This window comes from Teleopsis dalmanni, chromosome 2, assembly GCF_002237135.1.
Source record: "Teleopsis dalmanni isolate 2A chromosome 2, ASM223713v2, whole genome shotgun sequence".
In the NCBI taxonomy this organism is placed as follows: domain Eukaryota; kingdom Metazoa; phylum Arthropoda; class Insecta; order Diptera; family Diopsidae; genus Teleopsis; species Teleopsis dalmanni.
Genome location: NC_051847.1, coordinates 152,366,764 through 152,390,723, shown reverse-complemented (window position 1 = coordinate 152,390,723; position 23,960 = coordinate 152,366,764). Strand labels below are relative to the sequence as shown.

The 23,960-nt window shown below is 31.5% G+C and overlaps 2 protein-coding genes and 1 long non-coding RNA gene across 3 annotated transcripts; 2 read left to right on the top strand and 1 right to left on the bottom strand.

Annotated features, from left to right (window-relative positions):
* The first annotated feature begins 2,462 nt into the window (after positions 1-2,462).
* LOC119673907 lies at positions 2,463-2,925 on the top strand. Its single transcript, XR_005252197.1, has 2 exons — positions 2,463-2,517; positions 2,613-2,925. It is a non-coding gene; the product is annotated as an uncharacterized LOC119673907 (long non-coding RNA).
* Positions 2,926-6,473: 3,548 nt separating this feature from the next.
* On the top strand, positions 6,474-17,453 carry LOC119675949 (protocadherin Fat 1-like). The gene is made up of 5 exons (XM_038087167.1): positions 6,474-6,507; positions 12,323-12,624; positions 15,250-16,290; positions 16,348-17,095; positions 17,166-17,453. Exons 1-5 carry the CDS (start codon positions 6,474-6,476, stop codon positions 17,414-17,416), a joined length of 2,376 nt encoding a protein of 791 aa, XP_037943095.1. The 3' UTR covers positions 17,417-17,453.
* Positions 17,454-21,680: 4,227 nt separating this feature from the next.
* On the bottom strand, positions 21,681-23,873 carry LOC119682524 (alpha-1,2-mannosyltransferase ALG9). Its single transcript, XM_038095983.1, has 4 exons — positions 23,656-23,873; positions 23,199-23,567; positions 22,650-23,127; positions 21,681-22,592 (listed from the first exon to the last, which is right to left on the bottom strand). Exons 1-4 carry the CDS (start codon positions 23,766-23,768, stop codon positions 21,714-21,716), a joined length of 1,839 nt encoding a protein of 612 aa, XP_037951911.1. The 5' UTR covers positions 23,769-23,873; the 3' UTR covers positions 21,681-21,713.
* Between the last annotated feature and the right edge of the window lie 87 nt (positions 23,874-23,960).

Sequence of the window (23,960 nt, the reverse complement as noted above, 5' to 3'; positions counted from 1 at the left end):
TAGCGAGGCTGTACCAGTTCACAAGTATAACATTGATGTATTTCCGATTGCCCACAACAAATTTTATAGATGTTGATTGACCTCCAAAGCTCAATCCATCTATAAGAATATCCATAAGCTATTTCAAAATTTTGTCAGAAAGTTGATTGTAAAAAACTAAAATGCTTTTAGGGACTTACAACCTAAAACGCTTCAAAGATTGCATAGCACAATCAAACAATAGCCTAAGAATTATTGCGGAATTGACCCGTCACTGTAGATTGAATAATCACCTATCGAAGTTAGGAATTTAATCCAACTCAGACTGCTGGTACTGTAGAGAAGAGAGAGAAACTGCATACCATGTGCTTGAGGAGTGTCCGGCAGTGATGCACAAGTGGAAGAATCAACTAGGAGGGTATTTCATGGATCATAAGGGTATTTTATAAGGAAATCCCAGACTAGGAAAGATAGTCCTAGTCTAGTCATTAAAGAAATCTGACTTGAAGAAACACTCTAATCCGACTAAGGGGCACAGTAGATATTTTAGGTCGCAGTGCACTATCATTTCTTTCAATAATAATAAGAATTGTGATTACTGAACATTTTACAATATATTCTTTTAATATTATAATCTATTTCTCTGAAGTGATAAAAAGAAATCAACAGAAATAATATTTCATGGTAGTGTAGTTTAAAGTTGGATTTCTTGGTTAAATTTGTTTGTTGTAAAAATAGTCACTACTCGAGAATGTTGTATATTATATTCGTTTTGTATCTGTAACCGAACTTTATGTCTCAATACGCCTATGGTTCCTTATTTGATGATTCGTATTAGTTAACTGTGCAAAAATTCCTAATACCTATTTGGTAATGGTTCCATAGATGATTCGTATCAAATGAAGAACTGAAATATTACCTCTTAGTTAAAAAAAAAGAAATCGTTTCGTACAACAAATAAGACAACTATATATAATACGACTGAAAAAAGGGTATCATTTATTAACCGATGAATACAGTGCCAAATATGTGATAAATTTCAGATATGGGTGTGATATACTATGATGCTTATTAAAAGAAGACTTGTTTTATGAGTTTAGGAAATCGTTAATAGCAGGAAATAGCAGGAAATTTTTTATTTTGATAACAACAAAACTTCATATTAAGTCTCTGAGAATTATATCTTATAAGACTCGTGTCAGGTAAGGTAGTAAAAAGGATTTGCGTTCAAGTTAAGAGTAGCATATACTGCCAGTTTTGTTTTTGGTACGGTTATTCGTTATAAGTAAGTTGGATTTAGAACTAGATATCCTAATCCGGTATAGACAAAGTTACGGTCATCCTAAAGCAATTTCTAGTCGGGATACTATTACAAAAAACCATATGATATAAGTGGATAATAATTTTTAGCATCATTCTATCATGTTATTTAATTTACGATATATTATAAGGATAGCGTTTTTCAATTTTATTAAAAAAACAGTATATACATTTTGATTTAATCATTATGATTTATTTCTGTTTTTTAAGATAATACACCATTGTTATTTAAATTCCAATTAAATAAAGCTAACGTGAACTATAAAAAGATGTGTTCCTGACATCCACCGCTGCGTTATTGGTATCAAAAGATATTAGATGTTCAATGATTGTATAAATCAGTATCAGAGAACTTATTGAGCCAGTGGGTGTTTCCCTAATACATTTGGAAAATATGGTATTAAAATATAGGAATAAAAAAGCTCTCCAAGAGTTCCACATTTGTAACCCTTAGACCAAACACGCAATTACTTGCGCATCTTTAAAGTGTTATTATCATGCTGTATGTTAAACATGATAGACTCTTCACAACTATAAATGATACATGAATCCACTACTAATCTGCGGAGTCCAATTAAGAATTAAAATTTAAAATAGTTAAAAAGTTCCGAGAAAGTTGAACGATTATGCTGAATTATCGTTAACTATATCAAACAGGATCACACAATAATTGGAACATACTATGCCACATAACTGGATAAATAAAAAGCCTTACCTTCCTAAAAAATCTCTTTTGCCGAAGAAATATTTTGTTTTGCCAGGACAATTTTGAAGTTACTATATCTCCAATTTACGAATTTCTGGCCCCCAGCAAGTATTTCCCAAAACTTTAAGTTTGATTATGGAAAGAAAATTTTTGTCAAATGAATAGGCGACATAAACTGTAAATGAATATCTTGAGGACTTTAACTAGAAATATTATTAAAAGGGGTTAAAGAACTTGAAGAAGGAAATACAGTGTATCAAGTTAAGAGATTATGTAGAAAAATAAACAACAAACAAAATAATGATGTTTGTTTCTAAAAACCACTAGTAAAAATTTGAAATATTAATTGTTAATATTAAATAGCAGTAAATAAAAATATTAAAAATTTAATCTAAGCAACCACTTTGATTTTAAATAAAAACAATTTTTTGAAAATAAATATAAAGCAATGTTTCACATTAAATTAAAAATTTATTAAAAAATCACTACAAAATTTTGGGTAAATATTTGCGGTGAGTTTCTTTAAAAGTTAATAAAAAAAATTAAAACAGCAATTGTTAATTATTATTAAACTTTTAATAAACAATATATTTGTTATAAATTGTAGGCAAAGTAAAAGTAACAATGCCAGCGGAAAAACGTAGTCGAAGTAAGAAGAAGCAAGTTACTGGGGACAAATCTGAAAGAATTGCTAAACATGCTGAAAAGATAGCTGGACTCGTTGTGGGAAATAAAGACCTTAACGGTGTGTATTCGGTATTCCATCACCATGTGGAATCAAGAGAACCAACCAAACCGGACCCCACAAATCATCTAAATGCAAGCAGAAGTACAAAAAAATGATAAAAATTGTTTACTTTTGCCGCAAATATTTCACCAAAGTAAAACCATATTAAATAAACATCATTTCTCTTTTAATATTTGTGCCAACAATTTATGTATATAAGGTTAATTAAATTAATTTAGGATAGTGCTAGGATCACATCCGTTACATTTATAATAATTTGGCGACTAAAAGAAGACAATCTAAATTTTCGCTTAATATAAGCAAATGTTTCCAACTCATTCGGAATCACAAAGTTATCATAAGACCCTGAAGACCCGAACATAACATATATTTAAGAAACATCTATATATGATTTATACTTTGAAACTGCTAAAAAATATGTTCAAATTATACTTGAATAATGTTTGTGGATCATAAAAAGTATTACTTTACATGAAAGTTAAGATGGCACTTATAAATTTATACCTATCTAGATTTAAAGTGTAAATGGTAGAAACTTTTAGTTCGGTATACCTATGTCAATAATGTTTAGAAAAATAAGATTTAGTACTAAAATATATCATTCTACAATTAGAAAAGATTGCAAGTCACTGACAGCAGGTAATCTATTATCCTTCATTCATCAAAATTAAATTTGGTAAGGTTATAAATACAAAATATAGGTTTAGGTATATGTTTTAAGCCTTTAAAGTAGGTTAACTTTAAAAATAAATAAGGACTGAGTTTTGTAAAATAGGAACTACGGCAAGAATGGCTTCGAAATATTTTTTTTTCAATAACTTTATTTAAATTATTGTTGATCATTGAGATTAACATTATTCAAAAAAATACATATATATTAATATATCAAATATAATAAAACGAAAGTTGATTTATTCATCATTTATCATATACAGCAATAGTAATTAGACGATGAAAGGTAGTCCATGACATTTTTTTTGCTACAGACTAAAAGAAAATTGGCCAACATGTCTTCAGCAGCCAGATCAAGAGCTGCAAGATCTTTACATTCTTTATTTAGAACCTCTGACTTAGTTCACAGAAGTTGATCGGGAATATTAAAGATAATATCTAAATTTCTGTCGAATATTCTGTAGTAACTCCTCCGGGGCTTAAGGAGGAGACACCAGAACGCCTTTCTGCGTTTATGTCCAGAATTGTCCAAAACCAGACGTAAACCAGCGCTATTTTTTACTGTGGTATTCCTACTCACAATTAAGAGAAATGTGGAATTATAATTAGCTAACTGAAAAGTTAGCTTTGACTATCCTTTTACTATATCTACCCACCTGATCGGAATTAGTGACATACTGCTACCCAATGGTAGCATTTCAATAGTCTATAGTCTTTTGTTATAGTCTAATTATTAGTGAAGTCAATTGTTAAATTGTAGTCGAAATTGTTGTTAAGCTATAGTAGTATTCAGTTCACTTTTGGAATCGTAGTAAAATACATACAACATCTAAGCATAACCAATTTCAAATAAAGGCCAGGAGGTAACTGTTTGAAGTTCTTGTTGTCGGAAAAAGTCAGAAATATATAATTTTGTGACAATAATAACCAAAAATTATTTCGGATATATGACGACTACGAAAGTATTTCAAAAACTACACTATTGACTATTGATTTTAAAAACCCATTATCGTCATTAAAATGGAATGACGACAGTGGGTAAATGGAACATACTATAATTTTATTTGATCCAAATGAAAGACCGACTTTCTATCAATAATATTACTGATCAGGAAGTGACTTTCATCATTAAAAAAAATGTATCAAAAAAATCGATTTTTAGGAATTTTTCACGCAATATTGATTTTGAAAATCGCAGTAATCAGGCTAATTTCTTACTTACTACAAATTAATCAATAAAATAAATGCAATATATATTCCATCAGGAAGTTATGCAGGACTTTAAGCTATATTTCTGTAAAGTTTTCGAAATAACTTAACATATTCGAATGGAACACTTGTTGCAGTGATTCATTCAAATGATTACAGAAACTACTAAGTGAAATGCTTTAGGCTTGTAGTTCCCAATCTTTTTTGACCAGCCACCACTATGATACTTTTACTTTTAGTAGAGACCACAAAGTTTAAAAATAATAAAATGTACCTATGACTATTTTAATATACCTTACATATTTCTGGTATAATGTATAATGAATTGTGTAAGTGCATAGGTAACAAACATTATATAGAATATAAAATAGATATATAATTACTTGGACATTTTTGTGTTTATTTTCTAATAAATAAGGTCTTAGTGGACAAACTAAAAACTATGTATGTTTTTCATACCTATAAAATTGGATTCACGGACCATTTTAAACATTTGTCCGATCATTTCTGGTCCGCGGACCACCGGGAATCTTTGGGAACCACGCATTTAAACACTTACTTGTGTTTTATGAAGAAAAAGGGATAAAAGACATATACATATATAAATAAATCTGAAATACAAACTGAACAAATTTGAAATATTTCATAAGTAAAAATTGGAAAAGATATCTTAATAATCCTTAGTTCGCATTGCGATTTGCAATTTTACTCAAACCGGTAAAAAATCATATTTCACTACATACTATTAAATAAACATATGTCTATTTAAAAATAAAAATGTAAAGTGTTAATAAACCCTAAAATGTGTAGCGGAAATCCGTTTGTAACACAAACAAAATCGAAAGTGAACATGAATTCAATTAAAGACCTTTTCGTGTCCCTTTTCATAATTTTATATATATTCACACATACCAGTTGGTATGTGTATTTCTGTTAACTCATACATATCCGTAGCAACAAAATTAAATAATAAATTTCATAAATAAACCCATACGAAAGTGAATTTAAGAAAACAAAAACAATCTAATAAAACTGAAATATACGTACGAGCAAATGTATCTGCAACTTGGTAAATACTCACAATGTTTACACTTTAATGAAAAACCAGGCTGAAAAGTGAAATCATAAAAGTGTTACCAAAAACAAGACCCCCAATTTAAGTGCAAAAATTTTCGTAAAAGAAAACTTCGTTCAGCTTTGTGATTATTGAACAAAAAAAAAACAGAAAAGCACAAATAAAAACATATACAGTAAAATAACAAATGTAACATCACGGTTAGATACATATGTGATATCTTAACAAATTTACCTAATTGTCTCTTATGGTAGAGATTTCATTATGCTCGGATGCTTTGAACATACATTATTGGCGAATCACAATGAAAATGCAATGAAAAATTCTTACGAAAGCCTAATAGTGGCTTTTTATTCTAAAACAATGCGTTACGCACTGGCCACTGCGTATATTTTAACCGACTATTGTTTAGCATTCTTCTTCTATAATGGCACTGCAAGTCGAAACAGTAGACCCTGCACGTACTGACAACATTGTTCTGCTTGCAACGCTGACGCAATCAATGCGTTTATCAGTGTGATATAGGCCGACATTCCCGATACACTAAAAAACAAATTCAAAGTTCCACATTATTTGTTGAATATAATCACAAGCTAATTGGAAAATCGTGAGCTAGTTTATTACACTTGTGATCGACCAAAAACGATGCAAGGATCTGTCCTCGGACCTCAGCTGTGGAATGATAATTACGATGACATCCTAGAGCTTGAAAAGTCAACGATGCACACTTGGTGGCATTTGCAGACGACAAAGTCGCAGTGATAATGGCACAAAACACTGAAGATACGCTACGAAAGCGTAATATAGTAATATTTTTAATATAGGCATGGTTAGATGATTACGGACTCATACTTGCCGCGGAGAATACGGAGTTGGTTTTTCTCACAAGGAAACACATGCAATTAGATTTTGAGATGCGATTATGTGCCAATACTACAATGTCACAGAAACAGTCAAATAATAAGGTCTAAACTAACATCCTGAGTCTAGTCTAGTCTAGACTAACATTTTGAGCCCAAATTGAGGAAGAATAAACGAAAGCTGGCAAAGCTATAACAGTATTGAGTAAACTTAAGACAAACATAAAAGGATCCACACAAAGCAAAACACAGTTCCATATACTTACACTGACGATGAACTACAACCACAATATCGCAGAAAAGGGTTATCGTCATTGCACTGAACAGCAGCTTTAAGAATATCTTTAGCGTACTGCACGAAACACCGAAACAGCAGTGCCAGTGATATGTTAGTGGAAATATCCCCATTGATCTGCAGGCTTAAGGGTGAAAGACATATTAGAAACAATATATTTTATGGAAAACAGCAATACCGACAGACAGTCGATAAGTTGCTAGATCATAGTAGCAAGACAGCAACGTTGAGACTGAGATAACCATGGACGATAGACAGCGAACCTCAACTCATAGCTGCAAAACTGGCTAGCAAGGGACTGTGAAGAGGTCTACTACTGCCTCATTCTGTTCCTGTTTGGTCATGAATATTTTCACAGCTACCTATATCTCATGTGCAAAGTAGAGGTGAAAATGATAACGTGAAGCACACGTTTTGTGTGCAATAAGTAGCTAACCGAATGAGAAGTGCTAGCAATGCAAGAATGCAAGTTTGTAAGGTTATTATTGTTTATTGCTTATTATTGTTGTAATGTATGAATGCATTTATGCGGAAATGTAAATGTAAGTAAATATTAAATGTAAATATAAATAAATATTGCATGCAATAGGAAATATTTCATGCGTTTGTAGTACGCGTTTATGCCGGAAATAGGATTATAAACAGTTTGTATTGTCAAATTTAATTGTTTAATTTAGTTCAGGTTTTGACAAACTTTACTAAAAATACCTTGAGTTAAGCGATTCACTTGGCATAAGCATACACAAGTCAAAAGAAGCAGCTGCGCTAAAACACTGCAATGCTTACAACCACTTTTCAAACACAACAACCTTAGCGTGAAGAACAGAAAACTGATCTATAGCCAGATAATTAGACCAGCATTACTTTATGGGTGTGTCGCGTATAGCAAAGCTGCCGACTCTACTATACAAAAGCTACAAGTCGCTCAAAGTCAGGCTCTCTGAAGGCTCTTCAAACTGCCTTGGTACATCCGTACAAACGACATGCTAAGAGACCTTAGAATAGACCCGATCAAGAAATACATAATCACTCTCCGCACGGGGAGGTACGCAGATCTTAGATCAATCACTGAATAATCATGAAGCTTATAGGCAATACATAAATTAGTCTCATCTCATTGATGGGTGGGACCCTATAGTACCCCCAGCTATCAAAGAGTAATAGTACCCAGTTGCGCTGACTCGAAAAAAGGATCAACATATACCTTGAGTTAAGCATTGTTTATTTTTAATGTATATGCATTCATATTAAAATACTTAACTTGAAGTGAATTTATGAAAATCCATCAAATTTAAGGATAAAATTAAGGATAAAATTTACATTTAAATGAAACTTTTGAAAAGCTTTTAAAAAGTTATAAGAAACAATTTTCATAACTTCATAATATGATTTTCTTAGATTTTGAAGTAATTAAATGCATGTAGATATAAATAAATTAACTAAAGCTATGTACAACTCAATATAACAATAAAATAGCAGAGCAAAATGAGTGAAATTCCGAAACTATTACTCTTCACTGCATGTTTGTGAAGTGGAGTTTCATATTTAACGACTTAAACATGAATGGATCGTAATAGCGACCCGACAATGGCGACGTTTTGGTCGAATAATTTCTGACATAAGCATTTTCGTGACTTATGCTTCTGCCAACCCACAGCTAGACTTGCATAAATACAAAATATGCCTAATCAACATACCAAGGAAACCGAACTGGAACGCATAGCGTTTTAAGTTAAATACTTGAGCTCATTTTATTAAGAGTTTCAAATTACAGATTGCGTTTGCATATCATGAGATGGCTTTTACTATGAAATTAATATGCAATTCTGAAGAACTTTGTCATGTTCTATTTACGCCCCACATTTGACTATATTTGTTATTAAAGATATTTACTTACTTTTTTCACCCATCACTGATTATTTTAAATGTTCATGCCAGAAGAAATTGTTTAAACTTCGTTGTGTATTTTGATTCAATGGTATGTAGTCAATTTCTCATTTCTCAAGTGAACTGTAACGATTTAAAGATCAAAGTATTTATTAGTTTACAAAATAGTAATAAAGTGTAGTTCATATAAAGAAATATATACTATATATTTATCAATGTGTTAATGTATCAATGTTATAAGTCAAAAAAAATTTTTTTGTCATTTTCCGATAATAGAAGGCAGATTTATTATCTTCTTTCTAGTTGTTTTAGATATAATAATAATAAGAAAAAGACTAGCTCAACATCAATGATTTCGAGAAGCTTCTTATACTGGCCATAGGCTGTCTATAAGTCGCTTCCATCTTTCGCGCAGCAACGCTACGTCCTTTATAACAATAATGTTGCTTATTCTTCTTCCTAGGGGTTGCACAACGATATATATTACATGTAATGTTGACCTTCTCCATGTTGTTATTAGACTATCTTTTTTCATGACCTTGCGAGTACCAACGCCTGCTGACAAATTTCGGTAGGAGCCTTTCAAAGTGTATACCCGATCCATCCTAATTTTCTTTTGCGAATTTCAAGGTTGACATCTCTTCTGGTCCAAAAGTCTTGATTTGAAATCTGTTTGGCCAGACAATACACAAAACTCTGCGGAGACAGCGGATGACAAATACTCTTAGCTTGCTGTGTATGTTTTCCGTAACAAACCAGATTTCGCAACCATACAGGAGAACTGAAAGAGCGCAGCTTTAAAGATTTTTATCTTTGTGCGTAAACTATAGGTATTGGAGCTCCACACTTTACGAAGCCTTGTAATAGTGCCCAGCGCGTATCACATCTTGCGCTGTACCTATATTTTCAGACACAATAATCCTCAGATACTGGAATTATTAATATAGTAATATATTAGATATAGTTAACTATTTTTACGACCACTATCTTCAGATTCGTTATTACTTTGTCGTGAAATTCCGGGATTTTATTTTTAAGAAACTACTTCAGACAATTTTTAAAGTGCCCTTTTGTGGCTAATTTTATGTATGACAACAAAAGAATATTGTAGATATTGAAATATAATTCATAATCTAATAGTCGAAGTGTATCCAGTGTAGATATTGAGAACCATTAAAAAATCATGATAATATAAAATCATGATTATAATTTCTCATTTTGGATAATTAAAATCTAAAAAATGATTGGAAATTTATTCTTTATCTCAAAAGATTAAAAGTAATTTATTGGGTAGTCATTAGCATTCAAGCAATATAATAAATCGTTTTGTATGTCAATTGCATTCTCTTTAAAAGCAATATTTAATATTTAAATTTCTATATTTAAACTAAACAATATCTGAATTATTTTAAATTTACATTGGAATTTTACAATTAGACTATAACATTAAGAGTTTTTTATATTAACGTTATTGTTCCGCATTATGTAAATATTGCAACAACAATAAACCAACTGCTTACAAACATAAATTTATATAAAAGAAAAAAAGAAATTATTATAATAGAAAATGCATTTTCCGGATTTGGCACACATCCAGACCACAGTGTACGGCTTTATACAAAAACAACAAAAAATTGTAATAAAAAAAGAAAATTAATTTTAGATATTGCAAAATTATAGTAAAATAGTAGGAGTATACCATAAACATGCAGCTAAAATCCGTTCAGGGTTCTGCATAAATTGGGCTTAACTAATTTAAACGATGTAGAATTATTTTACACTGCAAAAAAATTGACATGTTGTGGAAGTTTTATAAGCTGACTGTTGCTGTAAATACAATAAAGACCAACATAACAAAATATCGAACAGAGAGGGGGGTTTAAGCTTTTCCGCTCTACGTTTAGGAAAAGCGCTTTTATCATTGATTTACCTTTGTGTTCAATAAGCTATTCCATCCATTTATCTCTATATATACACTGGTAGACATCTTTTCGAACAACAACACATAAATTCAGGAGGAGATTTCTTGGTCCAGGAAACAAACAAAATCGCTTCAACGGAGAGATGCTAAATTATGTTTTTATCTTATTAAAAAATTAAAATATCAACTTTGAAGTTTGTTATAAGGATATATTTAGAACTGATCTTACACTCATAACTAAAATGTCAATACTGACTCAAGTCATGCTTAAAGTATTAACTTTGATGACTTAATTTATACTAAGTCAATTTTGAAACATAAGTTACTACTATGAATGAAATTGACCCTAAATGTCTGTATGAATTGCTTATGCAAGTCGCGAAGTTGATTCACAGCATTTTAATGTATGTTCGAAAATTTGGCTCGAGCATAGCGAGCCGTTCGAATATATTCGAACATAGCACGATCGTCGAGTAATTGTTGTTTGCATATTTGCATAAAAGAAAAAAAAAACAAACTGAAATAAAACATAAAGCAGATCAAATATTTTGAGAAGTTCTAATATCTTCAAGTAATTTGAACAGATTTCAACATTTGAAAAGTTCGAACTAAATGTTCGAAACGAATTGATATGGCAGCAGTTCGATGTTCGAACATTTTAAAACACGATAAGTTCATTTAAAAATTATTAAAATACAATAATTTATTCAAAAAATCCTTACATGATACTAGATAATAGACAAGTACAAATTTATCGAATAGTAGAGGTTATAAAAAAAATACATGCATCTTACCAATATTGTAAGTTAATGTTTTAAAACTTTTCGAACATTGTATAGTTATTGATAACAAAAAAAAATAGTCTAGAGTATGTCTGATCAAGAATTTTTTAAACTGGCTTTAGCATTACAGTAGCATTTAAGATCGACTTTTGCTCTAATGTAACACCTTTTGTTTCATGGTTGATCATAGGTTTTCGATTCTCTTATATCTCGACATATAGGTTTTTAAGGTTTTCATGTATTGTGTTAATCATATCATACTTTCGTTAATAATTCACGCTTAATTACTATAGTTAGCAGTTTACTAATATATCTGCCTCTTCAACATAGATTAGGAATAGACTTTAACTATATTGAAAAGGATTTTAAAACATTTGTCTCTAATGTCAGGATTACATAGAAAATGATAACTTATATTATTCTACACCTGATACCCTAAAAAAATCCAAATATGAAAAAAATGTTTTTAAAATTCGGCTTAAAAATTATTGTATTAGACTCACTTAAGCAACTTAAATGAAAAACGAACTAAACGAAGCGTATCCAGACCAAACAATCGTGCACTGTTATAATATACATAGTGTACATTATGTTAAAAGAAATGCTCCAAGAAAAAAAGCACCGGTCTAAACAGCAAAATGCGTTTATGGTGTCTTAACTTCAACGGGCAGCAAAAGTGATAACTGCAATCGCTGCACATTTTAGAAAATTAAATAAAATTAATTATTTTTCAAGCTCTTGTATTTCATACTTTGTCTTTTTTTAATCGTTAATGCTTAATTGTGAACACGTTAACTATAACCGAAACAATGCACACCGTTAACTTTAACCAGAATTAACGAAATTTTCACTTTATTTTCGCTTACAGCCGTCGAAAGTGCAATACTTGACTCTCGTTGTTATCTGGAGGGAGGTGGCTCTGCCGAAAGCTTTCTTGCTAGCGAAGATTTGGATGTTGGTGCAATTATTGGTAAACTGCGCATAAATGGTGATCCCGATGTTGAAAACGGAGATATTAATTTATCATTACGTGAGAAAGATGCGCCGGTGGAAATAGTACCCGGCACGAAAGATTTAGCTTTAGCTGTGGAACTAGACAAAGAAGGTCTTCGTGGACCTTCATCTATATATGTAAATATAATTTGCTTAAGGCGACACTCAACTGATCCGGTAAGTTTTTATAACATTAGTAACCAATATATATTTTCTAGCTCTGTGATCTAAAATACATTCAATATTATACATTCAAGCTTAGGCCTTATTTCTAAATCTATGGAATTTATTTAGCAATATTAATAACAAATTTATTAACGAATAATAACAGTTAGATACAAATTACAGGTTTTCAATTTTATAAGGTAGTGTTAGGTTTGAAAGAAGTTAATGTAATGTGTTAAGATAGTATTTTAAATATATCAAATACTACTTCAAAGTAATCCCAAAGAAAAAATCCAGATCAAGTTAATAGTCTACTATATATATAAAACGATAAAGATCGGGCTAAAATCATAGATACATAACAACTGTAAGAATAGAGTATCTAATAGAGTATCAATAAAAATGAAGAATATACTGTAACGCAAGGACATCCGAAAATTCCTTAGTATCAAAAGTAATAACAATGTGTGATAACAGTAATACAAAGAATGTCATGATGAGTTTACAATAGTGACCTGTTTGATAAGTCGGTGATAACTTCAGTGAAGACATGCAGTCTATTTTAAATAGTTGTCAGAAATTGAATTTATTAATTAACGTACATATATTATTATTTTGTATAAATATATAAATATCTTAATCGTTTATATACTGTTAAAGGCTTAAAGATAATGTTTACCTTTCTTTCAACAACTGCTTTCAACACAAATACTAAAAGTAATGGATAGAATAGTTTTTTACCGAATGCTAGTAATCGTGGGAACGAGTTCCGACAGTTTATTATAGCTCATTTGTATTTCAATAATAATTTAAAGCACTCTATATGTAGGGAAGTTAGGTTACTGTGAAAGTCAGTCCAATTGTCCAACTCAGTTAAGCCCTTCGGATCATAGTGATATCATTATGTAGCACAGAACCTCTACTGTTGATTAGTTATGGAAGCAATTTATTTGTAATCTTAGCATTAGGCACTTCTGTGAAAGACAAAACTGCCTGAGTTTGTTCTGCTTTTGGCTAGAGCAGTGCAAATGCACAAGAGGTGTTCCATTATTTCTTTCTCTTTCTTGTCATTATAACTTCTACAATACTGAGTGAAAGTCTAAGACACTCTAAGAACGTGTCTACTAGATAACCAATAACCAGATATACAAGCCACGACCTTAGATAAGTCTTTTATTGATAAATGAAGTAAATCCATTTATTTTTTTGTATCAAGTTTCGGGTTTTTGCTTGACCAGAATAAATTGGTCTTTTTAATGTATTCATTTAGTAGTTGCAATACCGATACCGCCTTAGTCTATGCTTAGGGGGAGATAAGTATCCGAACTGGTAAGTGCATCGATCTACAGCGTCCTCCAATTTGTTATTACCTGGAAATCCAAATTAGAGGTACCATGAAAACTGTACTCATGACGTTTAAAGCTGTCAGGCAATCCTAAGCTAATTTTTGATCTTACCATCAAGTTCTTTGATTTGATGGCCGACTAGCAATTCAAGGAATATATTTTTTATAAGGGTGACTAAATAATTCTAATCCCTTGATTACGGTATAAGTGTTTTCCATTCAGTTTCATAGATGTTACCTTAGTTTTTTAGAATTTCAACTAATTCGATAGAATCTTTAAATGTAATTTTCAAAAGACAATTTGGTATCAGAAAAGTCAATATTTCTAAGTTTTCGATCACTACTTATCAGGATTGGAATTTCGTCAGACATCGATCTTTCAAACTTTTATTATGAAGATATACCATATCATTTCAACACATTATACCCTGCATTATTATGTATGCACTTAATATCTACTCTATTTAAATAAAATAGATTTAAACAAATGAAGATTAAAATCTGCACTCATCACTTTCAATTAAACCAATTCTACTAAATTGTAGGAAATTTCACAAAATTCTTAACTTTTGAGTAAAGTTTTAATTGAAACTTCTTATACTGCATTAACTGTACTGAAGTTTTGACTTGAAATATATTTTTATATATAAGTATTGTTAAAGGCGTTAGGGCTATATTTGCTAAGTAAATGAGCACATGTAAAAAAATCTCATAAACATTTGTGTTGATACCACGAGCGAAACATCAAAACACCAACAAAAGTGGTCATAAATTAGACCCTCTAGTTTCCGTTTTGTAGCGCTAAAAAAGCGCGCGAAAATATGTGCTGACGTGTGCAAAGTAACTTAAATAGGTTACACCCTTCGACTACTGCTCAGTAATAACAATCCCCATTCCACATATACATATAAGACCAGAAAGAAATTTTGCACACTTAGAAAACCAACGCATTGATTTTTTACTATTCTTAGAGAAAAAGGATTGCAACTGAACAACGATTAGGCCTACTACGCCTAACAATCTAGAATTTTACTTCAATCGGCTTGAAATCGCATGCTACTTGAGAACTTTGAACTTTGGAGGAGGTCACTGACCAGTGGCTTAATAGTTTTACTATAAAAAAGCACACAGTGCGAACAATATAAATAAAAGGGTTTCACTAATGGTAAACAAAGAGACAATATGTTATACAATATGCTTATATACATATATATATTATCTAACATTTAATCTATAAATATTTATGAAAAGCTTAAACCAAATAACAAATTTCTTTTGCATATATTTTGCAGAGTTTTGTCATACCAGTAAACGTGCGCGTTATTGACGTCAACGACAACGCACCACAATGGATAAATACTCCTTACACGCTAACGCTATCAGAGGTGACTGTACCTGGTACTAGAATACTACAAGGTGCTCGTGCTGAGGACGCTGATCAGCAGGGTCCATTTTCTACAGTTGAATATCAAGTGCTACCGGGTCCATTTTCTGAATATGTGCAATTTCTGAATCCATTGGATGGCACGTTGGTACTTAAAAAACCTTTAGACTATGAAAGTATGCAAAATTTTACTGTTAAACTAAGAGCGCAAGATCAGGGCACCCCACCAAAATTCTCTGACACCTTACTAAGAGTTGTTATTACCGATGCCGATGATCAAAATCCAAAATTTCAACGTGAAAGCTATACTGGTGAACTACCAGGTGATGGAAGACCAGGCGAAATTCGCATACGACCAGAACCGCTTAAAGCCGTTGATCAAGATGAGGGTATTTGTGCACCCATACAGTACTCGATAGTACAGTCACAGGATACCAAATATTTTCGCATACATCCACATAGTGGTGTCATAACACTACTAACACCCATTGGCACAGATCTGGCTAACGGTGCTACATTAGTTATAAAAGCTACACAGATCGATAATCCAGATCGTTATGCTCTGACAACTGTCACACTTTCTCGCCCGGGAACGCACAGTGATTTAACCACCTTGGCTTTTGTACAGAAAAAATTCTTTATGCGTATACGTGAAGACACAGCAGTGGGTAATCGTATTCTAGCTTTACCTACAAACAAGCCTGGAAAGCATCTTAAGTACACCATAACAGACCCAATCAATTCACAATTTTTCAGTGTCGGTACATTGGGTGAAGTTATACTCATCAAACCATTAGATTATGAGAAAATAACTCGTCATGACTTTCAAGTTCATGCAACTGATGGCATGACGAACACAACTGCCGATATTAGCTTAGAGATCACAGATGTCAATGACTGGGAACCAAGATTTCGAGAAACACATTACGAATTTATAGTGCCCAAAGGTGTAAGTATATTATCAAATTCTATGTCAAACATTTTACCTATTATTTTATTTCAACAGTCGCTACATTCGCGTGCTGAATCTTTTGAAGGCATTATGATCGGAAAAGTTGAAGCAGCTGATGGCGATCGAAATGACAAGCTTGAGTTATCGCTACGTGGGCAACATGCTGGGCTCTTTGAAATTGATTCCGCTGGTAATATTTATTTGCGTCCAGAGCAAATACAAAATCTCAACGAGTCAACAGTACACCTCATAGCAATTGCAACCGATACTGGTGTACCGCCACGTAGCACTTCTGTGCCAGTTGCAGTGACGATGGAAGGAGTTGCGCTAGCACAGTCTACTTGGACTAACAGCTTACTTGGCATGTTTGGCATGATAATCGTACTATTTATGATAATTGTTTTAATGATAACATGCTATCTTCTGCGTACGAAGAAGAAGAAGCGTAAAACAACACCGGCTTTAGGACGCAATCGCGTGCATAGTCATGCACACAGTGGTGTTTCTACCGCGAATTTAGTAACACATGAAAAAATGAGTGGCAATGGTAATGGAGTTGCTGTTACAAGTGGTGGTGTTTCTGTGCTACATATGAAACACCATGGCGGCAATGTAACAATGTCAAATCCCATCAGTAACGGGCATCAACATCACAGCGGTAATAGTAGCACAGGAGTTGCAGGTGGTAATGGAAACATGGCCATGAGTAGCACAACAATTTTGGCAAATAGCTTAGATCGAGAAGCACAGCGAGAACGAGAAAGAGAGAGACAACGCGAAAACTATGCCGCAACCGTTCGTAGTAAGTGTAATATGATTGTTGACATATCTAATCTTACTGTATAACTCAACTGTTATAGTTTTTCTTCCAGGTATAGTTTCTCGTGCTTCCGCTAATGGACAACTCTACGAAGAGGATGAAATAGAACACGATTCCATATCGAATCAAGACAACACAGCGGTCGATAATAATAACAAAAAAACAGCTTGGGAGGTCACTGCAAATGGTGCGCAACAGGTGGGTGTGACAACAATTTCGAATTCGAATGGTGCGACTTCAAATCTGCTGACCGCTGCAGACACAATGGGCTCTTCAGAAAATAACTTAACAGTGTACTTCTAATTTTAAGAAAATTTATAATTTCCCTAAGATACCACGATTCAGAAAGTGTTTATTTATTTATAGTTTTATGTGTAAATAATGTTTTTCTTATTATTTTTTAATAGTAATTACAAAGATAGTTTATAGCATAACAAACTCCTTTCGTACGTCTAGTGTGTGAGTAAATTTAATAATGCTCTAATAGTTTAAGTCCTTTATGAAGTTAGACATATTATATATTATTATTTATTATACATTCCATTGTAAAAATCAGCTTCCAGATTTTATATTGTGTAATTAATTACAATTGATAATTGTTTATTATGTGTAAGTAGTATAGTTGAATCAATAAACATTGAAACACTAATATGTTAATTAGATGTTTTTGGATTCATTGAAAGCTAGATGATTTTGAAGTTAAGATGACTTAACTTATGATATAAACATCAATCAGAATTTAAATATATATTCGTTTTTGGCTAGTATAATTTAGCAAGAGATGAAACGAAATCAATCTAGCAAAAATAATATTTACAGCTTATAGGATAATTGATTTTTAAGGCATGGAAAATAGTTCCAGAACCAATTTATAATGAGATAAAAACAAGATTTCAATCTTGTATGCTATATAAAAATCATGAACAGATCGCATCAAGATAATAAGACAGTATGGAATATTTTAAATATGTTAAACATTTACAGATTTTGAAGTTTTTTTTTAATTGATTAAAATGCGTTTGTGAGGAACTTACTAAAATCAAGTAAAGTCCTATTCCAACAGAAGTAATAGAGAGCTGGCATGGTAATTGAATCCGTATTTTGGGATTCGTGTGAAATTCTAAACCAATAGCTATTCCTACATGACACAACTGGTGCGCTTGAAGTAGGAAATCACGAAACAGCGGCCCCATATGAAGAAGAAAAAAGTTCTCTTTCCCCAAGACAATGTTTCGTGTTAGTAGTCGTTGGGTACCATGCTCAAATTGCATAAATCACACCAGAAATTGCTTCCACATCTACCGTATTCGGCCCTCAAGGATTACTACCCCTTCGTTGACCTCAAAAAATGCTTCAGGGAAAGAGATTTGGCTCCGACGAAATAGCCATGGCCGAAACTGAGACATATTTTAAAGCCAAAGATAAATCATTCTAGAAGAAAGGTATCGTAATGTTAGAGAGGCACAAAATGATTATATTATGTTTGAAAAAGATTACGTTGATGAAAAACGTAAACGTTGTTATTTTATTGATTATTCTACGGACTTAAATCTGTTATATATATAATATGTGTTACGGATTGTACATCTATACTTATCCATTCTCATCTTTTATATATCCGAAAAACTTAGTAATTACAATGATGTGACTGATATCCATTTATCTACTACTTACTAAGCACCTTACATATTAACCTGTCTGACAATATAGAAGACATGGATAGGTTTTAGTTTTGTTCATCGTCTGCTAATACGAAGAAGATTTTATGGTTTGAATCAGACTATATATCATTTTCTATTTTTAAAATGATGGTGTTTCCGTGTATCTCTTCAGACATAGGATTTGAATGATGATTAAGAAATGATTAAGAAAACAATATACAATATTGTTACATTTAAAAATCTTAGCACAATCAAAATCACCAAAATATATACAACGTAAAACTCATAGATAACGACACGTATCTTAAAAGTGATTGCAAGATTGCCAAGTTTATGTTCCTTTTTAACTTATCCACTGGGATGTAGTCACAGTTACTTCTCTTGTCAGAGTTTTAGTATTCGTAAAGTAGACAAATCAAACACTTAACCAAACCAGATATAAATCAACAACGGTTTAAAACTATATACTTTACCTAAACTATTCATAAAGAAAATATATATATAAAAGTATATTTATTAGTGCTTCAAAGTATTTCAGAATTTCAATGCTCGAGCAGATCAATACTTTAAAAACTTGAATATGCTTAAGCTAATTGAGCATTTAATCTTGTTCATAGTTGTCGAGTGAAACCCACGATCAAGTATATATGCCAACAACAAAAAGTTTACAGCTTCAAACAGATCGAATGATATTTGAAGCTATAGTTTCCGGCATCGGAATAGAATCTCTAAGGTAGCTGTAAGAAACAACGTTTTAACATAACGTAAAAAATGACTCCATAAGAAGTGCAGTAATTGAGTAAATCATGAAATGAATTTCGCCTCATTAAGTAAAAACAATATTAATTTTTTAGAGTCCTAAAAGCGGCGAAATGTGTTCTAGAATAAAGCGTCGGCGACGAATAAGTGCTGCTAGTACCAAGTGCTGCTGGGTCTACATCGTCAATCACGATTACACAGTGCCGTTTACCACCCCTCAGAGATTTTACAAGCAGATCTCAACGGGTTACAGCAACAACAAAAAGTGCTGCTCACTACTTCCATTTTAGTATCAACTCTTATAAGGATAGTGGAAAAGATAGTGGGTTACAACAACAACAAAAAGTGCTCACTACTTCCATTTTAGTATCAACTCTTATAAGGATAGGGGAAAAGATAGTGGGTTACAACAACAACAAAAAGTGCTCACTATTTCGATTTTAGTATAAACTCTTATAAGGATAGTGGAAAAGAACGAATTACACAATCACAACAAAACATATAGATATATTGCGATATATTCCTAAGACTACTGATGATGAGTACTTTGCAATGCTCGAAACAGCGTTATATGATCAGCTAAATTTCAATAAATTATCTAAAATTTTTGTTGTTGTGTTTCATTTCTATATATTATAGGAGATCTTAATACCTATGGGTTTCTCAAGAATTACGTAGCATAAAAAAGTGGGGAGATGATTGCCTCAATTCTTATAAAACGTAAAAAAGTAAGGGTGGGAGTAAAAGTGGTGTCCATATGTTTCTAAAAGGTATATGAATTTGTGACATAGTGTTACGTTGCTTTAAATATTACTTATGATCCTAAGCGTTATTTTTTAAATTAACACATACTAATGAATGTTGTTAGTAAATAGCTTTTAAATTTTATTTAAATATCAGTAACGAATGTGTAATCGGACTGTTAAAACGTTTAGACGATTAGAAATTAAAATTCTCTTCTCGGAGATGTGACAAATTACCTATCACTTCACACTAGGCACTAGAAAAGTAACCTATCACCGACAACAGTTCGTTTTATATGATTTTTTATTTTATTTTAATAAAAAATTTTATATTTTTGCAAACTGATTTTGAGTGTTAGGAATCGATTTCTACATTGGATAAAAATATATAAATATGTAGAACAAAACACAAGAGATGTGACATATAAAATTGAATGCACTAAAGAGTGCTTACAATATCTACTACCCTCATATAGTCGACAAACATAATAGACAGTAATACCATTTCTTTAATTTAATTTAAGTTTTTAATTTGTTTTAAAATTTATTTTTTTAAAATACAAAATAATGTTGATTATTTATACCTTTTAAACTTTACTATTTTGTTATATAAAATTAAAAGTACAGTCGAATCTTTGGCTTTGAAAATGTAAGTATTATTTTATATATTGCATGTCTATCATTAATATATCTACAAAAGTCATACATACAAATTAATAATATATTATTAAAAATGGAATAAAATATTGCAATTTCGAATATTACATATTTTTTGAATGCTTTGAGGTAATTCTCATAAAATGAGTCAAGGAAATGTTTACATATTGCACATAACATATTTTAATATTTCATTGTATAAATTATGAATATATCTTGTAATTATTTGTGGAAGTCAAAAACCTTTAATTATTTGACCAATTCTAATTGCGTTAAAATTTCTTACAAATATTTATGATTTAAAACAGTTTTAAACATATAAACAAATACTTTTAAATTGTTACATTGGTTTCTATTGTTTTAAGTCAATTAAATGTTACATTAACATTTCGAACATATTTCTGAATAGTTTTCAAAATTTAAATTAAAATAAAATAAAACAATCTTTAATTATTAGTGATTTATGATTCTTAAGTCGTTGTTTCATTTTCAATAGGTACTGGCAAAATAAAAACTATAGCTCGTGTTGCCTTACAAGCTATACAAACAAACTGAATAAATTTAATATACAATAATGAGAACAAACAAACATTCATTTAAAAATTAAAACATAAATATGCCATCCCAGCAGTCTTTAAAATGCTACCAGAGCATTTCTTTAAATATTTAACAAATATTCAAAATTAAATTAAATTTTAAAACTAAAATTAAAAACAAAACTTGAAAAATGCATACCTCATTATAAAATTATGTCATTTATGTAAAATGATTAATTTTCGCCTAGCTTTGTGAGGATTTTTTTCGTTTTAATAAATTAAAGTTGCCATAAGTTGTGTGATTATCAGTGTAGAATGGTACATAGAATGCTCTAAATAGTTTATGAGATTTTTCTTGTATTAAAAACGGCAAACTTTTCAGTACAATCCAATCTTTGGTACGTTTCGAATAGTTTGGCTCAAGTTGAGTGTATGTACCTTTATCGAAATCAATAAGGAAATGACAACGTTGATAATCGAAGTACATGCGCTCGTCTTCCTGATTCATGTCATTAAAATATGGATGTGCAATTTGTGTTGAATTTTCACCATCTACATAATAGGCAGGCAATTGGCCTCGGAACTCTGACTTTAAAAACCTTAAACGAAAGTTTTCAGCCGGCAAAAAGAAGCTTCCGGGGTAACGATACCAATCTTTGCCTATGCATACATTATAAATTTGATTAGCACGATATTCATTGGATACTTTGAATTCATTTAATTCCATCATAACATCCATAGGAGCATGATAATTTCGATAAAGTGAAAATACACGCGAAAGTCCCATTAATGTGCTGACCATCATAATCATAACAGCAATGAACATGCTGTGATCCAAGTAATGTGCGCCATTAGCACCAGGTTTGATTTTAACCAGTAACGACTTAATGCGAAAGAATATGCGTTGAAATACGTCAACCGACACGGCACCACATAATGAAATCATCGGATAAATTGGAAACATAAAACGTTCCTCTTTATGTGGCTGAGCAAAAAACACTAACAACCACAAATACAATGGCGCCAAAGATAAATAGTGTGGATAGTTTAGAGTTGATTTCGATTTTGCAGGTACTATGAAGTAATCTATTATTAACAACAACGGAGTAATGAGCGCCAAAATCTGTGAAGTGAAAAAAAAATTTACAACTTTAAGCAAAAATTTTATATTTTAACTTACCCAAATTATATTGAAATTTAAGAATCCATTGAAAACATAATAACTTAGGGGTTCGACGCCAAATATATTTGGACCATGAGACGTGAAAACATTATAGATAATAATATTTAGTGGAGCAAATGTTATTTTACCAAAATAACTGGAATCGATTACAATCATTGGAATAGCGATAGTGGCTGCTGATATAGCTGACCAAGTTAAAAACGTTTTCCACTGATGCTTTCGTATCAACATATCTAAAACAAGTGGCACGCCGATCAAAGCAGCAAAGGGCCAGCCTAATAAAGCCGATAGTGCAACTAAAAATATTGCCAAACTATATTTCTCTTGCCACCAAGCAGCCAGTGCAGCACAACCAAAATACATTGAAAAAGACGATGGTAGCAAAGCAGTGCTCGAAACAAACATGCCCACACTAAATAATTGAAATATTAGCCATAAACGACCAATGTGTATGCCGAACTCTTGACAAATTGATCTATAAGAAAGGAAAAATTAATGTGAAATAATATTAATAAATGTAGAGGAAATCGATTATTAAATCCTTACTTATACATAAAACGTTCCATAACAGCACAACCAAAACCGAGCATACAACGTACCATATAAAATATTAGTATGGGGCTGGGATTAAAGATTTTCTGATAAATCCAACCGGGCACTCCTTGAAGTAATAGATACGTGTAGGAGCGTAACGCAAATTGTGGACTATACTCCCATGTTTGCAAACCACGACCGTTAATTATATAGTGCAACGGTTCCCAATAATTAAATGTTTCATCACAATCTGATATATAAGCCCAAATGGCACTGCAAAGACGTGCGCTGACAAATGTTTTGAAAGCAGTGTCCACACCCGGCATTATGGCGTTAGTCTTTTCAGCAGACACAGGTGACGTATTTGCTTTCCCGCCATTGCTAATAAATATAATTAGAATTACATAATGTAAATAATTACCAATATTATCGGTTATTATTTGTTTTTATTTATATAAAACTTTTTTACCTCTTTTTTCCTTCATTTTTCCCATTCAATTTTTTTGGTGGTTTTTTGGTTAATATCGCATTGCTATCAGATTTATTGGCATTATAACGTAGTCTGGCTGCTGGTGGAGCCATTTTATTATAATAAAATTGGTTTAAATATAAAAATAATGTAATTTATGTAAATACAGTAATTTGCCGATATCTGCCATAAATTTAACAAAACTGATGTTGTCAGAAAATTACACTTAAAGAAATTACAAGAAATTTTGAAACACTACTTGCAGCAAACAGGGTTGTTAAATTTTTTTCGATTCCTTTTTGTAA